Below are 21180 nucleotides of genomic sequence, written 5' to 3'. Positions count from 1 at the left end.
TACTCTCCAATAGACATGGAAATCCCTGAGCAATGGATTCAGGCCTGTTGTAGAATTTACTTTTTCTTGAGTATCATGCTTTACGTTGCTTTTTCAAAAGAACAGTACCTGCCATGCGCTAGCTGAAGTAACTATTAACCACATGAGATTGTCTGGACTTTTTCAGTGCTACAGTTGTATTAATAAAACAGGTAATAGTTATTTTCTCCTTAAGTCTTGCTCTGTTGTCCAGGAGTTCCCCTGCATGATGCAAAGTTACAGGGGCACCTGAAGCACTCCGGCTACTATGGTAATAAGAGCCAAGAACTGATTATCAGGCTTTCTCTGAGGCTGCAGGCAGACTGATGAGCTCTTTGTCTGAGAAACCATGCGCCAGTTGAATTACTGGTTGAAGCACACAGATCAAACCAAGCAACTGGGCATCTAGCAGGCGAGGAGGAGAGAAAACCATAGTCTTGTGCTGCGGATGAGACACGTACTCCTAGCTACAGGAAGGGGTGCCCAAGGAAGGAAACTTTGACTTCACACCTCTCAGAAGAAAGTCATCACCTTTATAACGAAAGCTGTTGCCCTGTAAGAAATTGCTCCATGAGCAGCACACGTATCAAGGCGTCTCTCCACTCGCGATTTGCCTCCCACATCTGTAACTCGGCGAACGCTTTTCCTGCGCTGCCTGCAGGTCCGCCCTCTCCTCTCGACTCCCGCGCCACTCCGCAGCGCTCGGCCGTTCCTCCCCCCGGGCTGTCCCCCTGCAGCCGCCTCCGCCTCTCCGGTGTCATGCCTGCCCCGCTCCCCCGCGGCGGCCTGACGCCCCACCAGGGCACCCCGCCTGCCTGCCCTTCCCTCAGGGCAGACCCCGGCAGAGGGTTCTTCCGCCTGGGGACGGGCCGCCGCAGAGCTCGCAGGACCTGAACGCTTCTGAGACCACTACCCTAACCCAGTATGGTTGCGCTTGGGGCTGCTCTCCGTGCGGGCGGGTCAGCCTCCGAGGGAGCCGAGCTAGCAGGGAGCTTCTGGGCGGCTGATCCTCTCAGGCAGCGCAGCCCGCTGGTACGCATCTGTCTCTGCAGACGCAAAGACCGATCTCTCGCGGTCTGAAGCAGGTTCGCCGGTATGCCGGAGCTGGAAGGGAACAACAACGCCATGGACGGACTCGGCAACCCCACGGCCGCGCAGGACGGCGCATGCGCGCCCCCCCCGTTTCCCCCCACCCCCGCGCCCAGCGACGAGCAGGAGCAGTGGCGGGGAAGGCAGCGCGGGCGACGGTGGGCGGGGCTTTCCTCAGGGACGTTACAACTCGCCGAGGTTGGCGGCGGCGCCATTTTGAATTGGCTGAGGGTCGGAGGCGGTGGTTGCTGAACCGGGTTCCGCGTCCCCCAAGAAGACCAGCGAGAAAGGAGCGAGTTCTGAATATGGCAGCGAATAGGAACTTGAAGCAAGTGCGGATCGAGAATAGCTCTCCGGCGGCGCCGCTGGGCATGGTGGGGGGCGGTGGCGGCAACCTGAAGGGATTGCGGGGCCTAGAGTCGGAGAGTGAGGCAGCGGCGGCCATGGCGCTAGTGCCGAGCAAAGAAGGTGGAGATGAAGAGCAGGAGGTTGGGTTCACCATCGATATAAAAAGCTTTCTCAAACCTGGCGAGAAGAGCTACACGCAGCGCTGCCGGCTGTTCGTGGGGAATCTGCCTACTGATATCACCGAGGAAGATTTCAAGCGCCTCTTCGAGCGCTACGGGGAGCCTAGCGAAGTCTTCATCAATCGGGACCGTGGCTTTGGCTTCATTCGCCTGGTGAGGATTCGCGCGAGCCTCTGTGGCTGCCCCGTAACCTGGGGGCTGCCTTTGCAAGCGAGAGACTACTGTCCCTTGCTGCCCCCCCCCCCGCCTTTCCTTGTCGGGCCGGTGTAAAAAAAGACAGCATCTGCTCCTCATGCTTTCTCCTTGCTGCTAGCGCTGTTCCCTCCGCTTCCTCTTCCTTCTTCCCCCCCCGCCATTTACCTCCATACATCTAAGCCAGAGGCCTGCTTTGTGAGCAGCCTTCCCAGCCCCTCGCGTCTAGGTTCACGCCTCACTACGCGGTACTCCGCTGGTTTCAGGGCCCCTCCATCAGTTACCGTTTCCGTGCTGCTACCACGGGTATTTCTGCAGCCTGTTATTTTCAGTGAATGGAAGATGTGGGTGCGCGATCTGCTTTGTTCGTGTCATACCTGTATAAAGACTTTACTTATTTAACTGGGAGAATTTATCGTGCTTTAGGACTAGAAAAAATCCTTTTTTGTGCAGAAGCGAATTTCAGCCTGTACAGTTCATTATAAGTTTCGTCTATGAAAACACAGTTAATTTTAAAGATTGGACAGGATTGTTTCGAAATACCACTGCTCACACATTGTGAAAACAGAACATGTAATCTCCAAATTGCAAAGAAATGGGACCGTGGGTAGTTTAAATTACTTGCATCCAGATAAGACTAGATTTTTAGGGATAACACGATATTCGATCAAATATGCTGGAGCTGAGCATGCAAAAAAGGAATCATCTGAAAAGTTTATGATACTGTATTTAAATGTCAATTTAATGTGCAGGATTATTTTTCGTGACAGCCATATTTAGAATGCACTGATTTATATCATTCTGGGAATAGCTTTAGAGTGCTTTGGGTGTCTCTAGTTACGATTTTTCCATATATTTTACTGGTTAGGATTTTTTTTCTTTTTGGTTGTCATCTTAAAGATAAGTGCTTGTGGCATTCTGCCATACATCTTGTACCCTGAGAATCCCCCAGCCTGAAATAGAAATTTTCTGGAGGAAGTGCAATATATTTACATGTCATTACTCAGTTTAGTATGTAATATAGATTGGATATAGCTTTTATCTGACCTTCCCTCTTCCATTATGTTTAGGGAGTATGTTATTTTTTAACAATTTACCTAGTCAGTTGAACTGTGGAAAAAATGGCTATGATCTAAAGAATAATTTCTTTGAATGTAAGGGATTGCAGGTATCAAACTCGGTGAAAATCTCTGAAATGAGGAAAAAGGGTAGTTATTGGTGCAGAGTGTTTCATGGATGTGGGTGCAGAAAGCCCATAAATGTGAGAAGAACGAATACATGAGCAAAGAAGGTAATTTCATAATTTGTTGATGAGAAATTCTAATTGGACATCCATTAAGAGTTCAACGGTGGTAATGAGCAAGTGTGATATTTTCACTTAAAACCAAAACAAAAACCCAAACCAAAATCCAAAACACCTTAGATCCTGTAGTGTAATCTTTGAAAATACTGTTTACTACTATATGGAGCTAGGGATGCAGAATATAAACATTTGAGTAGGTAAATATAAAAAAGCATCAAGTTTTCAACTCTACTGAAAGCCTTTACAGAGCAGCACAAATGTATCCGTCATAATGAGAATTTGTTAAGTCCTCTAATGTGCAACAAAAATTTGCACTTGTGTTGTTGTTTAGAATAAATCATAAGGGATGACAAATGTGTTTTTTTTTCAGTCAGCAGATGGGAACTTTGGTGGTCTTTTTTGGGGTGGGAGGGTGGGGAGGGAAGTTGAATGACCCTGATGCTAATGTGCTCAAGTTAAGGAAAAAAACTTTGCTACTTTTCGGTGGAGGGGTGAAGGGGGGGGAGGAACACAAAAGTGATACCTGTTTTTGAAAATAAAATATAAAAAATATTTTATATCTTGACAAAGGAATCTAGGACACTGGCTGAAATAGCAAAGGCAGAACTTGATGGTACTATTTTGAAGAGCAGACCACTTCGAATTCGATTTGCTACACATGGAGCTGCCCTAACTGTCAAGAATCTTTCACCTGTGGTTTCTAATGAGCTGCTGGAACAAGCATTCTCTCAGTTTGGGCCAGTGGAAAGAGCTGTTGTTGTAGTAGATGATCGTGGCAGAGCTACAGGAAAAGGTTTCGTAGAGTTTGCAGCAAAACCTCCAGCACGGAAAGCTCTAGAAAGATGCAGTGATGGGGCATTCTTGCTAACAACGTAAGTTCACAGGCTTTTGTTTGAATTTGTGCGAGTATATGTTTCTGATGTGAAAGAAAACTGCATTCATGGGTATTCCCTTGTTCTTATTTTATTTTCAAATTGTGAAAGCCATGAGGCAGGAAGTTAAGCTGTTTTACATGAATACCCCAAATACTCCTGATTTTTTTTTTTTTTTTTGGTGAGGAAACCCATCTTCTTCTGCATACTGTTTATAAGACTTGTAATTACCATATGAGAGTCTGATAGCAACATTTTGCTTTTCCTTGTCTATATGTAATATTACTTTTCCTTCTTTATATAGTAGGGCTTTTTCTAGTGAGACTTTATTTTTATTGATTGCACTCTTTCTGATCCTGGTAACAATGTGACAAAATAATATACCTCTGTTTCTTAGCAAAACAGTGCACTACATTGCTGATACTTCTGTAAACTCAGGGAAGTGTTCCTGTGTTTATTTCTCTCTCAGAAGTTTTATTTGTGGCTTGAAAGGCCAGAAGTACTTTTTTTTTTTTTTTTTTTTTAAATGAAGACTTAGATTCTGCAGGATTTTGTGGCAACAATCTCTGGAAAACTTTCTATTTCAAGGGCAAGCAAGCTTGCAAATTACAGCACTTCTCTCTTGCATCTTATATTTCTGTTCTTGCTGAAGGAAGTTGTTAACTGCTGTGCTTGAACACATTCACTAGCGACATTTTCAAATGCTTTCTTAAGGACTGTGTAAAATGATAGATATTCAGGATTTATTTTTATTTTTTTGATTCTCATTTGGGAAAATAAGGCTGTGGTTCCACAGCATGAAAGCTTGCTGTCATCAAATTGGGGAACTTGCAGGTATTTTTCTTTCTGCCCTGGCTGTGCTGTTGATCTTTTATCCGCTTGAGAACTTTCTGATACTTCCATAAGCCACTTCTGATCGTTGAAACAACAGAAAAGTATTAATCTGTTTTTGTTGGGTTCATTTTTGGCTGTTTAAGCATGTGAAGGTGCTTGCTGATGTGGGTGCTATAAACATCAGGTCCAGCAGAGGATAAAGCAGGAGAAAATGTTGCAAGGAGGAGATTGGGGAAAGGGTCTGGAACTCCATTTTCTTGTGATAATCTCATAAATTTTGTGTGCCACTGAACTGACCTGGTGGCTACGTAGTAAATTCAATGTGAATATGCCTTTACTGTTATTGGTGCTAGCAATTTGTTCTTGCTCCCTGGGTTTTCTTGGCATTAGTATTTGAATGTAAGCATGGTCAACCAAACAAGGGAACTAATCTAGTTCAGTGTTACATGAATGCTATTCTTGGCATGAGAGATGTGGCAGGGAAAAAAGCTGGGATATGAGGGAGGGTATTCTGGATAGATTAGCTGGATTGAAATGACCAGCTAACCATGGCCTGAGTGAATAAAAAGCACTTGATCTTTGTCTTGCTTAGGTGGCTGACATGTTCCCTAACGCACAGTTGCAAAGATAATTAGCATGAATCTGCTGCCATAATACTTTGACATTTTGCTTCAGAATCTAAAATTTTATGTTTTTAGCTGAAAACTCTTTGCCTCATCAGAAGACAAATCTTTAAATTCATGGGCTAAATATATCAAAACCAGGCACTTTAAACATTTAGAGATTTAAAATTGTTGTTTTAAATAATAACTTGTTAACACCACAGTTCAGTTGCATTTAAATAACAGAGCTGCCAGCAATTGCCATGCGGAGAACATCAGGAGAAACAGTTGCTGAGATAGTTGCGTGCTCTGTGATTCCAGACTTCATCTTTTTAATCTGCATTCGATGCCCAAAGTTTTCTTTTTCAGCTGTCGATGTTGTTAAAATATATTGATTTTTTTTCTGTGAAAAGATCTATGAAGTGACATAAAGGTGTGGAACACAATAAATAAGTGCTGGCATTTTGCAAATAGTGTCTCTAGCTCTTTTCTTATCACTTTAAGGTGTGTATTATAGGCTATGCTCCCAAGACTGATGCAGAGAGCTTTTTACGCAATTCAGGATCCTTATACTGCTATCCTTGGCAGTACTGGCTAATACTCGTCTCTGATTACTACAGATAATGAGAATTCAAGGAAGGTATTTTCAAAGATGAATTAGGATTCTGATTTGTGAGAGTATGGTTGTTCAAAGAAAGGGTTTTAAATAACTTAAGCAGAAATGTTTTTATAATTATCACTGGAATATTAATGCCAAATTGTCAAGCTGTTTTCAATTGCAGAGTAACTTTCAAAAGTAACTTTTAATATTCTGTGGAAATATGAATAGGCTGTGTTGTTCTCTTTTGGGTTTGTTTGATGCTTTCCCAATATAATCATGGCCCCCGTCTTACCTCACTGATGAAAACAAAAAGGTAGTTCCTTCCTATTTTGTAATTGTTTGTAGATGGTTTTGAGATTTTTTTTTTTTTTTTAAATAAATACTTCATAGGAAACAGAACTACATGAAGTATGTTGTGGTTTCTAGGCAGAATAGTTGGTTTTGTGTATAGAAACAATTATTTTCAAAGGTAATTCTTCAAATCGGGATTCATTGGAACTCTACGATTTAAGAAGAATTTGCAAGACAGGCATTATAGATAACATATGTTAGCTTTCTGGAGTGTTTCCTCAAAATACTAAAATAACTTTAACTGCTTCATTTATGATTTAATTATTAAATTGAAACTGTCTTCCAGAACACCTCGACCTGTTGTTGTAGAACCAATGGAGCAATTTGATGATGAAGATGGGCTCCCAGAGAAGCTAATGCAAAAAACACAACAGTATCACAAGTAAGTCGTGTTCAGCTTTATTTTATAAAACATGATTTATGTCCTTAGTTAGCTTGGTAAATATATGCTAATTTTTTTTTTTTTGAGTTTGCATAACAGGAAGTAGTGTTTTGTATGTTGTGCTGTTTTGTGTCAAAGGATTAAATAGGACCTTGACAAGATTTCCTAATGATAGTAAAATTCAGACTTGACTTGTTGGTTTAACATTCTGTGCATTTACCAAAGTAGGTAGATTTCCTGGCCTGCACTGAAATCAGTTAAAACTTGTTGCCAGCCAAGCTATAGTCTTTTTATGGATTAGGGGTGTGGTCTAATCCTGCAGAGATTTGTATACCCACAGATTTTTTGTTCTCTGAATAGACCCTTAATTGATTGTAAAGTCAGTGGAGCGTAAATCTTTGCAGCTTCCATGGTTCAGATAAAGCTTTGCGCATAACATGAGAAAGTGAGTCTTGATCATGAGGTGGAAGAGAAGTCACCTAATCCAATAATATTAATTATTAATATTGAAATTTGATTGCCATTTAGAAATCACGCTGTTTGAAGCTAAAATGCTCATTCTGGTAAGGCTGTAGAATACCACTTTTTAAAAATGTGTCACTGTTATTTACAATATTAGTGTCAGAATGTGAAATACAGTGTTGGCACCTTTTAATGTTTAGAGATTGTGGCTAATATTCTGCGCTGTCTAGTAAGCTTTGATATTTACTTAAATAACTGGTTTTATGAATTGACTGCTTGCTTTAGAAGGCCGAACACAGTTAATCTAGTGTTGCGGCTTAGTATTTTGTACCAATGTAAACATGAATTTTTATCTTAAAATTATATGAGTTGAACAGATCCTTATTTGGACAATTTCTTTGATCACTCTTAACAGCTGAATTAAGCTTTGACTGGTTTAGAATGTAGTCATCTGACAGGTTGATTTAAAGTCTGATCTACCCTTGAAGTGATTATTTATAAATTCTTTGGCAGTTACAGCTGTTGATCTAAATGTCTTTTTCTGTACATTTTAACTGCAAAATTTTTATTAGGGAAAGAGAACAGCCACCACGCTTTGCTCAACCTGGAACATTTGAGTTTGAGTACGCTTCACGGTGGAAGGCTCTTGATGAGATGGAAAAGCAACAGCGTGAACAGGTTGACAGGAACATTAGAGAAGCCAAAGAGAAACTAGAGGCAGAAATGGAAGCAGCTAGACATGAGCATCAGCTAATGCTGATGAGGCAAGGTAAAATCAGATAATCTACTAGTATTAAATTTGTTTTGTCACAGATTTTCTTTGTGTAGCATATTGAGCTGTATGCTAAACAGAGATTTTGCAGATGCTATTTAATTAAATGCATTGAACTGAGAAAAAGGAAGTAATATTACTCCTTACGCACATTCCTTGATGATTTGCAGAGATGAATTAAACTGAGAAAGCAGTCATTGTCTAGGTCTGTTTTCTTCACTTCTTAAATTTGTCTAGTGTAAGCAGGTTATGTAAAGAAATTGAAAGGTAGCTTCACAGTCATCAGTAAAATTATTTTCAATTTTTGGTGTTGCTTATGGTACTAGATAGGACTAAGTACGGTTTGTGGGCCATGTGCAGGAAAAAATAAAAAATGATAGATAGCTTGTACTTCTTTTGGCTGTTCTGTGCACCTCTGGTATGATTTTAAATGTTCCAGTAGCTAATGTTACTTTTTTTCCGCTTTGAAACCCAGCTGAGAAGTCTGATGTGTGCATAGTATTGTATGTATGTAACAACTCAAAATAACTCAAAGTTGCCATGAATTTCAGTCATTCTTGAAATTTTAAGATCATGTATCCCTCTTTTGTAATTGTTTGGACATCTTGTCTTCTGCTAGTGTTGCGGGGGCGGGGAAGTCCTCTAGCAATTGCTTTCAAGCCCTATCTTTAAGAATAGAGCTGGAGTGTTTCTTGAGCAGAGAGAACAGTAGCAGGGCGAGTATCTGGTACTTTCTGCTTGTTAGTCTTCTCCCCAAAACATGGTTTTTCCACAATGCTGTGGGCATGCAATCACTGCTTTCTAGTTCAGAACTATTGAACTATTACTTGATTTTAGTTCCCTCTGTATGACTGCTAAATTGCAAGACTTAAGTGGATAAAGTTTAAATATATTGCAGATCTGACGGAAAGGATCTCAAGGTTTGTTGCATGAATGACACACTGAAGTATTTTTTTTTTTAAATCTTAATTTAAGGGAGATAATGGCTAGCTAAAAAAATTCTTATCCCTAAGAGTGTTAGATCATAAGACAGTGCAATAACTAGCTTGATAGGCTAAATAAGAGTTCCTTGTCATTTTAAAGGGATTTGAACTTCTTGAGATTCCAAGTAGTGGATGAATTTCAAAACTTAAACCTAGGTAACTCATACAAGCTGTCTGCTGCAATTATTTGGCTTTATTTAATGCTCACTCTTAAGAAGGGACATTTTTGTTGGTAGTACAACTTCCCTGTGTGAGACTGGTTTATCTTAATTTTTTCTGCTGACTTGAATGACATGTTGAAAATATTTATATGAGCTGAATTAGAGTATTCACTAGGTTGGTGGAATTAAAACACCTAAATGCTTGGGTATCGTAGTCCTTTAAAATTTGTTTTAAAACATTTTCATAACTGGAAAAGAGATTAAAAGGAGCATATTTCATTTTTTACATAGTATTCTTAAATTTACTGCAACTGAAAGTTGTCATTAGGAAAAAGTTTATTTAGCCTGTTTTTTCTAAATAGGCATGCTTGTTTTTAGTGTGAAACCATACTGTTTATATAAGGTCTTGTACTGAAATACAGAGCATAATAAAATAAAAAACTGTTTTGAAATGCCAGATAGTTATTGCAGCACCTGAAATGACAACTGTCAAGTTGGTTCTTGGTTTATTTTCCAAGCAAAAAATGTTAAAGCATTTGGTTTGCATGTAAGCATAGGTATATCTTACACGTGAGGAATGTGAATGTTAATGTGATTAACAACAATGCCTATAATACACAGTACAACCCCTCCTTTTCAATTAGACACACATTTTAAATTTTGTGTATATGTGTGACTGATATTGGTAAAGATGCTTCAGTGCTGAAAATACAGGTTGGCTAAATTTACCATTTACTTAACTAATTGTTAATATTTGACAGTCCTAATGATCCAGTTCTAGAACTTCTACTCTTTAATTTTTTTAGAATTTATCCTTCTGTTGCCTGTACTTGAAGGCAAGGCTAGGGATTACTTTTTCTTTAAATTAGCATGCCTTAATTGTGTTTTAAACTGCGGCAAGATGACAGTGGCCTGTTTATTAAGATAGAAAAGGTCTATCTTATGATGGTACAATGTGGGAGAACAGTTTAGGTATGTTTTATGGATATTAGAGTTTCTTTTAAGGACATTGTGAAGGAAAAATATTCCTTTTTTTTTTTTTTGAGTGTCTATTAAGCTCCACTTTTATATGGAAAAGGAAGAGAATTACTCCTTCCATTAAAGAGCTACTAGAATATGAATGCTTTTGGTGCTAATATTCCAGTGAGGAAACATGCTTTTTGTTAGTGTGGGACGAGGGTTTTTTCCTTCCCTGTCTGGTTAACAGAGTACTTCTCTTTGGTACCAAATAACTTGGAATTTTGTTCAGCTAATTAGATTTCTGCTTATTCACCTGCAGATGTTTAATTTGTCAAGCTCTAGGGGTTAGTAAACATCCCTTCTGTTTTAATCTTGTCAACTCTGCAGCTTCAGTGTGTATGAAAATAAGGTGTTTTTTTCTCTTGTATTTCTTTTCAGACATTAGCTGCTTCTAAATCTTGCTGGTCTGAATAGTGTCTCTGGGTATAAGTTCAGACCATGCCAAGAATATTAATTATGTTAATGAGAGTGCATCACAGGGTTTTTAAGAAAGATGCAGTGAAACTTTTGACGCATCAGAACCTAGAATTAATATTTTTGTACACCTGATGCACAAAACACAGATTTAAAGGTGTATTGAAGTAGTTTTTCTGAAATATGAAATGCAATATATTAATTTTTAGGAGCTAAAAAGAAGATGGGAAGACTGAGCTCACTAGAGTCCATATACTCCTGCAGGCGAAGGTTTTATAGAAATTGCTTTATGAGAGCTAGTATGAATTGAACCAGAACATGTTGGCTTAAGTACTCAGGTTTTTGTAGTGTGGTATTAATACTGAAGGTAGACTTCATTCTTTTGATATGTGTAATTTTTCACTTTTAAGTGTCATGTTTTGACAGATTGAGTCAGAAGTAATTTGTAAAGCAGAATATGGGTTTCCATGTGTAAGTAAATTGCCGCGATGTTTCTGATCTATGTATTTGGTGGTATGCTTCAGATTTTTGTAAATATTCTCTCATAATGGTGGTTAAATAGTTTATGAAAATCCTGGAAAACATGACTGAATTTAACTGAAAGCTTCATTCTTTATCAGTTACATGGAAGCTGGGCATTTGTTTTCCATTTTTAGAACCTGAAAAATCAGCAGCTAAACCAACTTCAAAATCTTTTCAGACTTGGTATTCCTGCTTGTAGGATTAACTTCTGAGGTGAGAGTATACTTTCACCTTCTGCCCTCTGCTTTGCAAAAGGTTGAGGATAAAATGAAGACCTTGCCCTTTTTTAAGCACAAGAAAGTGCAGAAGCTAATAATAATGCTTGAGGGTTTTTTTTTTTCACAGCTGCTTTAGTGCAGCTTTTTTCTATTCAAAGAAAGGGCCTGTGTCCAAAATGTGTCAGTCCAGAATTACTATCACTGCAGATCTTTTAATATGAATGGCTCTGTGCACAGCCCGAACTTGTAGATCTATATTTTCATCTGGCTAGTAAGGCTTTGTGCCAAGATTCTACCATTGTCAAATGGTACTGGATCATAAATTGGTATGTTGAACTTTAAAATACTAACAATTTCAGGAAAGGCAATAATCAGAAGTGTGCTGTGGAAAAAAATTTAAGAGCACATTGGGAAAAGTAAGACTCTACACCTTAAGAATAAAGGGGAGTAAATGATAAATTTGTAGCAATTAGTGGTAGAGAGAAAGTAGGAAATGCTGTGCCAGTGTATTAACAGAAGAAAAAGGGAATGCTACATAAATTTGGAAGAACAAAGAACTGAAAAGGAAATCTTTTTCCACAGTGGACAATATTGAGCATAGAATGGGTCAGTTCTTGATCTCGGTAATACCCTGAAACAACCTAAAGGTTAATAAAAAAAAAAAAAAAAAAGTGCACTTGTACTCTGAAATAATCTAAAAGCTATTTAAAAAAAAAAGTATGCTTGTGGTGCTCCCTGAGTATCAGGATAACAGTGGCCAGGTCTTCTATGGTAAGCGCAGCTGGAAAGAAGCAGCCCTCAGACTTTGTGATTTGAATGAATCTTCAATGTAATCATATTCTATTGAAGTGTGAAATGTGTTAATTTCACAGAAGAGATTGGAAAAGCAAGCCTGCAAAATGTGCTTGAGAAAGGAGTTCTAGTGTCAGTAAGGATGCTGTGAGAATAAAAAACTGATAATCTGCTTTGTTAGAAAAGAAAACAAATACATGATATTTTGCTGAAATGTGTAGTGGTCATTGTAGTTGGTTTTGGACATTAAAAGGTTAAGTTGTAATACATGCTGATGCAAGTTTGAGGAAAGTGATTTGCATAGCTAAAAAGATGCTTTAATTAGTGTAGTGCAGAAATGCATAGAGAAATGTGTGGAGTAGTTGAACTAAAGCCTAAAAGGCATGTAATAGGTGGTATAGTGGAATGTTCCTCATGGTGTCTATAATGTCATGTGGCCAATATCCTGCAAAGATAGAAAAGGCAAACAACTGCTTTCTAACAAAAGATATAATTAATATTCATTGAAGAAAGCATAAATTTCCAGGCAGAAATCAATAATGTGACTAAGTCAGAAACCAGTACAGCAAAAGTAATTACTAATAGTTGCGCCCTGCATTTTAAGAGCATTTTAAATGCTTTTTAAGAGGATCCGTCTGTTCCTTTCTGGTAGTGTTAAAAGATAAGTCATTTGTAAGTTGCTATAAGCTGGGTCGTGATAAATCTCTGTGGCGGCTCAGATTACATGCACCTGAAGTTCATATCACTTTTTTCTGATGTATGCCATGCAGTGGTCTGCAATGAGTAGTGCATAGTATAAGCCCATATATATTGTACCAGTTTTCCTGCTAGTGTGACTTTAGCAGTAGAAAATTGATACCTTGCCCTAGATGTAAAACCAGGATGTGATTTAAGAGACTTAGAGTTTTTTCTCCTTTTCTTTGTTTGAGGAATTCAGATTTCTGTTTCCATAACCCGCTTCAGAGGCTTTGCCAGTCCTGTACCTTTCCATGTTTCTGTGAGCCATGGATCCAGTGTGGTTTTTTCATACATTAGACTTAGCTTTATGGGAAGAAGCTAGTTCAATGCGTTGAGAAACTTCTTTAAAAATTGAATGTTAGAACTGTAATCTGACAGTAATAGCAATTTTTTTTCTCTTGCCACATTGTTGATTGGCGGCTTTTATCTTTATTACATTTTTAATCCTGTTAGATCTCATGCGCCGTCAAGAAGAACTGAGGCGTTTGGAAGAACTTAGAAATCAAGAACTTCAAAAACGCAAGCAGATACAATTGAGGTATTTTGTCTTCTACTGTGCAAAGGTGTGGCATGCAGCTGCTGTAGGCCTGCATGAATTTAGATACTCTAGCTTGTAGAGCTTGCTTTTGATACCAAATAAAAATGTTTCTGCTGCTAAAAAGTTGCTTTTCAAAAGCATAATGTGTGATGTTTCTGTTAATGTTCTTGAACAGAAAAGCGATCGCTTATGCTTATATAAGAGAATGGTTTCAAGTATTTCTTGAATTTTTTCATTTATTTCAGCTCTACTAGTTCTGTTGTAAATTTCTGAGCTTTCTAAATAGTGTAGATGTGTCATAACAATTTTTTTGTTTGTTTCATATAATTTATTTTAACCTTGTGACAGAAGCATAGCTGTAATAGATATGAACGTGCTTCTGAGATTTATGGGCAGGTGATCTGCATGTGGAATAGTAGCATTGCAAATGTATAGTCTGACATGAGATTTTTGGGGGTATTTTCACTTGACATTCTGGTATGTTGCAAACAGTTTTTACTTTAAGATCTGATTCATACAAGTACTTGTTTCCATGCATCTGCTAAAACTTAAGAAAATAAGAGATAGTATCATGTTGATGGAGTTTATACTTTTTATTTATGTTAAATATCACAAGAAATATAGATGAGAAAAAAGAACAAAACATAAACTCTTTGCAGAGTTAAAAAAATGAGTCTTTTGGCAGTATTGAAATGTTTTAATACATAGTAACTTGTTAAGAAGTGGAGTATTTTAACCTGCTTACCAATATGTAGCCAGAAGAACAGTTATAGAATGTACTGGTATGTAATTACCTGTATTCCAGTTTAAAAAAACAAAACACAAATTTCAATAATATTCAAACCCATCAGGTGGAGTTGATTAGTGCCTTACATCATATATAAAAATAAATAAATAATGACCAGTTTTTTTATATATTTGATCCTATCTCCTGAGACTGAGTACAAGCCTGAACAGGTCAAGAGTCTAAGTTGACATAGTTTTTGAAAAATATTCTAGACACGAAGAAGAACATCGGCGTCGTGAAGAAGAGATGCTACGCCAGAGGGAACAGGAGGAATTACGACGACAGCAGGAGGGAGGATTTAAGCCAAATTTCATGGACAATGTAAGTAAAATTCTGTGAAGAAAGTCCAAATTGTAAAAGAATTCTTTTTTATTATAATATTTTTACATACTAGCTATTAAGCTGCTGCCGCCTCGTTTCCTGGTTTTCCTTCAGTATTCCATCATTCTCATGAATGGAGTGGTAGAAATTTAATAGTGTAGTTATTCTCTTGTATGATGGCATCACTGTTATTTTTCCTACAAGCTGGTGATGTAACTCTTCAGTTAAGTGAAGGTGTTCAGATAATAATTTGCCTTTTTTATTTGGGAAATGAATTTTTCCAATAAAATAAGGGAATTTTTTGGAGTGGGAGGCCAAGGGAATAAATTATGTTTCCCTGAGGAGGTGCCCTAGTTTGACTGAAGGTTTAAATTTTAAACCAGTTTAGGCTGTTAAGCTTATTTGAATTTCTTGTTTTTGATTTATGCTTAACTTACTAGGAATAATACACTTCAGAAACAAAATGGGCAGTGTTAACTTCATATGGAGCCTAAAATCACTCTCCCCTTTGACCCTACTGTAAAACTAGATGAGGAAAACCTCAAAATCTTTACTAAAGGAGACTGAAAGATTATAAAGGTGGAAAAGAAAATTGTCCTCTGCTATAATTTCTACATTACTTATATTAGTAATTTAGGTGTGCTCTGCCTCTGAAGACTCATCCTGCAGGACTAGCAAAACATTGGTATCAGAGGAGTCATCTTCTAAATTTTCATGATGATCTGTTTTGGTTGAGGGTATGATTTTTTTTCTACCAACCAAAGCAGTTAAATGAACGCAACCTGTATTGTGAATGCTTTAGTTTCATGTGAGAAGGATACCTTTTACTGTTACAGCTATTCTTAGTGAGGAAGCAATGAGTAAGTGATCCACACAGTGCTCTTTTACATTATTATAACAACTGTAATCTGCAGGAGGGAATTTTGCTCCCCTTCACAGGTACCACTTGATACATAAATCAAAAATAAACTGCTGGTTTCTCAGCTACTTTCTGATTTTGTGTTTTGTGAAAGAAATACCAATCTTACATTCTATACCATAACCTTTTCTGGAGGGCCAAGAAGAATATATTATATATATTCTGAGACATGCTAGGAGAAGATAGAAAATGAAAGATTTCCTGTTCTCAGCAGGACATTTTTTTCCCATCCTCTGCCCCTTAGTGTTTTTAATAAAGATGGGGAGGAAGCAAAATTGTTCCTTTGATGTTACTAACAGCTATCAGTTGATTTTGGTGATTGTGTTTTGAGAAACTTTGCAGCAGAAAACAGTCAATCATTTATTTCCATATGTGCTCACACTGTAAAAGAAAACTGCTTTCAGCAAGTCTTTTCTTTGGGGTGATGAAGATGAAGAATTCAAAACTCATAATATCCTTCAGTGTGTTCCCACATATTATTAAACATACTTTGTGAAATAGCATATAATAATTGTCTGATGTAATTTAGAAATAGCACTTATTGATTGTGACTTCTGTAGTGCCAAATACGAGACTTCATTTTACCATAATACCTTCACGTAGCATCTCTTGGGGTAGCCTGACTTTCTGACCCTATAAGCTACGCGTCAAAATCCTCCTGTGGCTGATCTGTGAGACCCATGCTACTTGCAGAGAGCTGCAGGAAGGGGAAGCTGGGGAGCCAACCCACAGGCTTGAGATGGCAGTAGCCCTCGCAGTTTCCATTGCTGTTAGGAGATTGTGGCCTATATCCTACAGCTTGGGGTGCTGGGGAAAACTAGGTAATGCTGGCCACAGCAACCTCTACTGGTTTTCTTCTTGGAGCTGTCTTGAGATGGTGTTAGTTAGCCTCTGTGCTTGAATTGCTTGCCACAGTTTGGCCATCCTCGTGCTTATCTGCATCTTTCAATTCCTAACTCTGTGTGAATAGGAACTGTTCAAGTTAGTGTGCTGGACATGGCAAAAATGTAGTGTAAGAAGGGAAGAGGAATGGTTCAAATGGAAAGCACTTCAATCACTATACATGATTTTTGCGACTTTTATACGATGAAATTTTTTTGGGGGGGAAAGGTAAAGGTGGAAGAATGCTTTGGAAGAGTGTAGCTTTCCCACTGAGCTGCATTGCTGGAATTTTGTGTTCATCTGGAACTAATTAATACACTGCAAGAATGTATAGATGTAGCTGTGCAGTGACAACCCTACCAAAAGTCTTATAAGTTATATAAAGGAATATATAGTACAGGTGTTATTTTCTTAATGTCATGTGAAGTTGAAGTGGCATATACAATAATAATAAAAAAAAGTTTCCTGTAGTATTCAGACTAGTCTTTAGTGTTCTGGTCATGTGTTGACTTATGTTTTACTTCTATGTCCTTTGAACTTTAAAAGAGGGAGAATTGAAACAAAATTGGAAGTCATGTATTTATTTACTTTCTTTAGCAACTGTTTTTAATAAGGGCAGCTCTGTAACTCTAAGCATGGCCTATCATTTTATAGGTGTTCATTATAACATGTCTTTAGATAATGGTACTTAAGTTGTATAGTGTGAATGGGAATTGAAAAAGCCTTTGCATTTTGCAGCAGAGAAGAATTGTAGACCATTTCAGGAGATTGCAAAATGATACATCAAATCTTTTCTCAATTTCGTAGAATTTCTTATACAACTAATTTTTTTTCAGTTATTCTTACTAAGACTTGTTTACGGTGAACAGACTCCATCTACTTCTAGTCTCAGATTACCATTGTACATACACTGAAAAAAGTTATTCCCTGTTTTAAGAGTTTAAAAGTTGCTTCTTGGTAAAAATCGCAATTTATGATACTGGTGGATAGTTTTTACCATATCAGGTCTTGATAAACTCTTTTGGCATAATCCTTATAACATATTAAAGTCTTCTGCCAACCATGTATTTAGAAAGAAAATAATAATTGTTTCTAATCCTTGTTTTTGTTTCTTAAAAGCTTTGAAAAGTAAGCTTCCTTCACTTATATCCTATCCCTTTTTACTGTTCAGTATAAAAGGAGGACATAAATGGTAAGTGCAATGACAACCAGAATTGGAACCTCTCATATAAGGCTGCAGTATTAGGTTTTCCTGTTTAAAATTTCTTTCTGTATCTTTTCCCTAACTTGTTAAACTTTGATTTTTCAGTATAACTACTTTTGAAAAATGTCTTGTAATCAAGTTTAATGCAGTTACCAGTTACTTGGTTTAGTTGCAGATGATAAAAATATTTTCTGTGAGGGGATTTCTCTTCCTGAGGCATTCTTATTCATGGTCATGTTGTACATTAAAGATTTGGTTGCATTGATTGTTAATCTAATGGGCAGCCTAGTGATGCCTAAACAATTTATTAATCTAGTTGTGTGATCTCTAGTAGATAAGCTATTGATCAACACTTTCGTATTGGTTAGGGGTTTTCACTTGCTTTGTAAAAGTCAGTTAGTTGAAATCTGCTGTTCCAGCTCAATATATATGCATTCTAATTTCACAATAGCTTAATCAGGAAACTTGCTTTCCTGTAATATTTGGCTAATTAATTTTTATTTTGCATACGTATTTCTTGCTGAAAGAGGAGCTTGCCGATGGTGATTGGAAGCAATATTTTATTTTTCAGCAGCACAAATATTAAAAAAAAAATATAGTAATTCTAATGCTAGTAATACATTAATTATTCAAACTGTGCAATGGTTACTATCCAATTGTGAATGGCTTACATAGATTTACATTGTTAAAGCTCAGAGCCAAATATTCAAGTTCCAGGAACTACTTCTATTCACATCACCAGCTTAGAAGAGTGAAAAGAGAGTGATTTGGATTTAGTGTATTAAAATAGTTTTCCTGTGTCTACAAAAGAGAACAAAATATGTAGGAGTTGTAGTTTTATGGTGTACAGGCTTAATTCTGTAGTAACACTGCAAAATATTGTCAGGTTGGTATTGTACTTAATGAAACAATAGCTGTGATACTGGCCTGTAGCTTACATGTCTTCTTACTGATGGTTTAAAGAGGAAGTTGAGATTTTTGGATGTCGTTGTCCTCTCCCCTCTAAGGAAGCTCCCCCTTTTTCAAGTGTAACTTACATTTGTAAGGAACTGTTTCTTGTGAGTTAATCAGTTTCAACTTCTGAATGCTTACTGTTTTTTCATGTAAGACTTTGTATATTACTTGACTTTTTTTTAATCTCCTAGTCTTTTCAGGAATTATTTCTAGATGTTGTTTTGCACTCCTTTAATTTTTCTTACACAGAAGCACTCCTGCTCAAGTATCTTGTGTAAGTATCAGCATAAAGTGGCACTCGCTGACGCAGTGGGGATGGCCTCAACAGCAGAGATTGTAGTGGACTTAAGATCAAAAGCTGTAACACAGATGAAAGCAAGGGAGTAAAAAAGTACATCCCCAAACAATGACAAAGTTCATAGCTTCAGGAATGCCAGAAACTTGATTGAAAAAAACTCACATATTTAGCTTTTGTTCTAAGAGTTTTGTCCTTCTTTGGAGCAGTTCATAAATGTAGTTTCCCATTTCTTTATTATTTTGAGCCTACTGAGGTCTATCTTATCCCTCACTTGTACATTTACTTGCAAGTTAAGTAGTAGACATTTTTGAAATGAGGCTATCAGATTTCCTAGGAATTCAGGAATAGTTTTCAGGAATAATAACTCAGGAATAGTTTTTTGCACTTCCTGGCTCTTAAGTGAATAGAACTGCATTTTTTTTTTTTCTGTCTTCTGATTCCATTACACTCAAAAGCCCCAGTTATGCAAGAAGTTTGAATTTACACCGAATGCAGAATTGTTTCCTGCCTTATTCAAAACTAAACTAAGGCAGATTTCCAATAATAAATAAATTAATAAAAAATTCCAAGGATCTTTTCAAATTTGACCTGTTTTCTACTACTAATAAAATTTGGTTATTTTATCTTGACAGCCTAGTGTACTTAATGAAGCTGATGGTGGTGACATTTTGTGAAGGTTGTATGAATAAAGTCTCTGTTTCTTAAACTGCTATAAAGCTAAGCTGCTTTATAAAAGCTCTTTTGTAGAGCTTGGTTGGGAGAGATGAATTGCCTCCTTATTGCAATCCAGCATACATACTTGTGGAAGAAGTAGTTCATGTTTGACACCTTAAAAGCCTTTTAAGGTAAAACTAGCTTGAAGAAAGGCAGATTATTAAATGTAGAACTAAAAAAAAAAACCAACCTGACAAAACATTCCTGCTTTCTTGGCAGTGGTTTTACTTCAGTGATCAAGTTCCTTCCTATGCATAAAGCAACATAGGCTAGGCCTTTGAGCAAGCAGTGTATAAATACGCAGTTTGTGGTTTTGTGGGTGGTCTTAGTTTTGGCAGTAGCACTAAATTTTTCTTATTTTTGCAGGATTGCAGTGATATATATCAGTAGATAGATACTTAAATCTTGCATTTCTTCTGTTCCTCAGTGTTTTAGATACTAAATTTGGTGCTTTAGGTAAGAATAATAATTCCTTAACAGGCCTTAAAACATTCACATTGTATTATTTCAGCCTTTAATTACATTGCCAGATATAAAAACTATTTTAATGGTCATATCTGCTTTTAGTATGAAAAGACATTGCATAAAAATCAATGCAGAACTTCAGCCATCTTTTTGTAGCACATTATGTGTTTGTATATGTAAACTGAAGCTATTTGTGGAATAATATTTTTTTGTTTGCAAGTATTTATTTTGTGACCATTTTAGGATGGCTCGTAATTGACTTTCTAGATTATGTTTTTATGTGTATCAAGGATGCTACTTAAGGTAATTTTTCAGTAATGGAGCAAATAGTCATTACAATGTTACATTTAATTTATAACTTTATATTTCAGTGTGTGTGAACTGTGAATATTTAGGGTAATGTGCTAAGTTTTCCTTGTGTTAAGTTACGTTATAGATATTTAGGAGACTAAAATCTTTTACTCTGTTGCCATCATCTTCTAATGTTTGCACAAAGTACTTGAGAACATACTAATGTTTACTGCATGTGAACTTGCAACAAGTGACTGTTCATAAGTAATTTTTGTCCCTTAATGTGATGTCAAATGTGCATAAATCTCCAGTATGAATTTAGGTGTTGCGGTACTGCTTGTAACCATTCCCAGGTTTGTTCTCTTCTAGAGTAATTGACGATGAATTATTCTGTCCGTGTTCTTTAGTTTATCTGTTTTTGTTTGTAACTTAATTTTCTTTCAGTAAGACTGATTGATCAAGAAACTAAAAGAACACTTTTCAGATGCTTCATATGCAATGGCAGAATGACATCAGTCTTTGTCAGTCTTAGTGTTTCATGAGGCCTCAGATTTAGCAGATGCCATTTTTGTTTAATCATTAATGAAAAGACTGCAAATGCATCTGGTGTGTTTGTTTATAGAATGCTCCATTTGCGTACTTAGCTTCTATTTCCTGGAGTTTACAGATGAAAATGAAAAAAATTATTAAAGAGCAGATTTAATAAGTCTATATTCAATATTTTTAATATAATTTCTGAAAATTGTTACTGCTCACAAGTTTAAAAAAAAAAAATAATCTACTTACCTAAGTTAAGTTCCTCAAATACTGAGTTCTTCAGTTTTTCATCTTCTGGCAAGTAAGAACGAAGCTTTTATAAATAATTTAGTGAAAGACTTTGTTAATGTTAAGTGTTTGGTAAATGCCCTACATATTTTGAAGAAACTAAAATTAATGTTTGCCTTAATAATTTTC

The 21180-nt window shown here is 37.0% G+C and overlaps 1 protein-coding gene across 10 annotated transcripts in view; it reads left to right on the top strand.

Moving 5' to 3' along the window:
• The first annotated feature begins 1273 nt into the window (after positions 1–1273).
• PSPC1 (paraspeckle component 1) overlaps positions 1274–21180 on the top strand; it is a 66057-nt gene continuing 46150 nt past the window's right edge. For 8 of the 10 annotated variants that reach the window (XR_008238906.1, XR_008238905.1, XR_008238908.1 and 5 more), the window contains exons 1-6: positions 1274–1787; positions 3700–4001; positions 6676–6771; positions 7806–8002; positions 13307–13391; positions 14391–14499. Coding sequence is in view for 6 of the 10 variants with exons in the window: in XM_052812390.1 (XP_052668350.1) it covers positions 1413–1787; positions 3700–4001; positions 6676–6771; positions 7806–8002; positions 13307–13391; positions 14391–14499 (1164 nt within the window). In the remaining 4 variants the exon portion in view is untranslated. Of the gene's footprint in view, positions 1788–3699; positions 4002–6675; positions 6772–7805; positions 8003–13306; positions 13392–14390; positions 14500–19836; positions 21171–21180 lie in introns of those variants that run through there. The other 2 variants (XM_052812395.1, XM_052812396.1) reach the window with 2 other exon arrangements.

Source organism: Harpia harpyja, chromosome 17, assembly GCF_026419915.1.
Source record: "Harpia harpyja isolate bHarHar1 chromosome 17, bHarHar1 primary haplotype, whole genome shotgun sequence".
Taxonomy (NCBI): domain Eukaryota; kingdom Metazoa; phylum Chordata; class Aves; order Accipitriformes; family Accipitridae; genus Harpia; species Harpia harpyja.
Note: the sequence above shows the minus strand (reverse complement) of the source record. Positions and strands in the feature narration are given on the sequence as shown.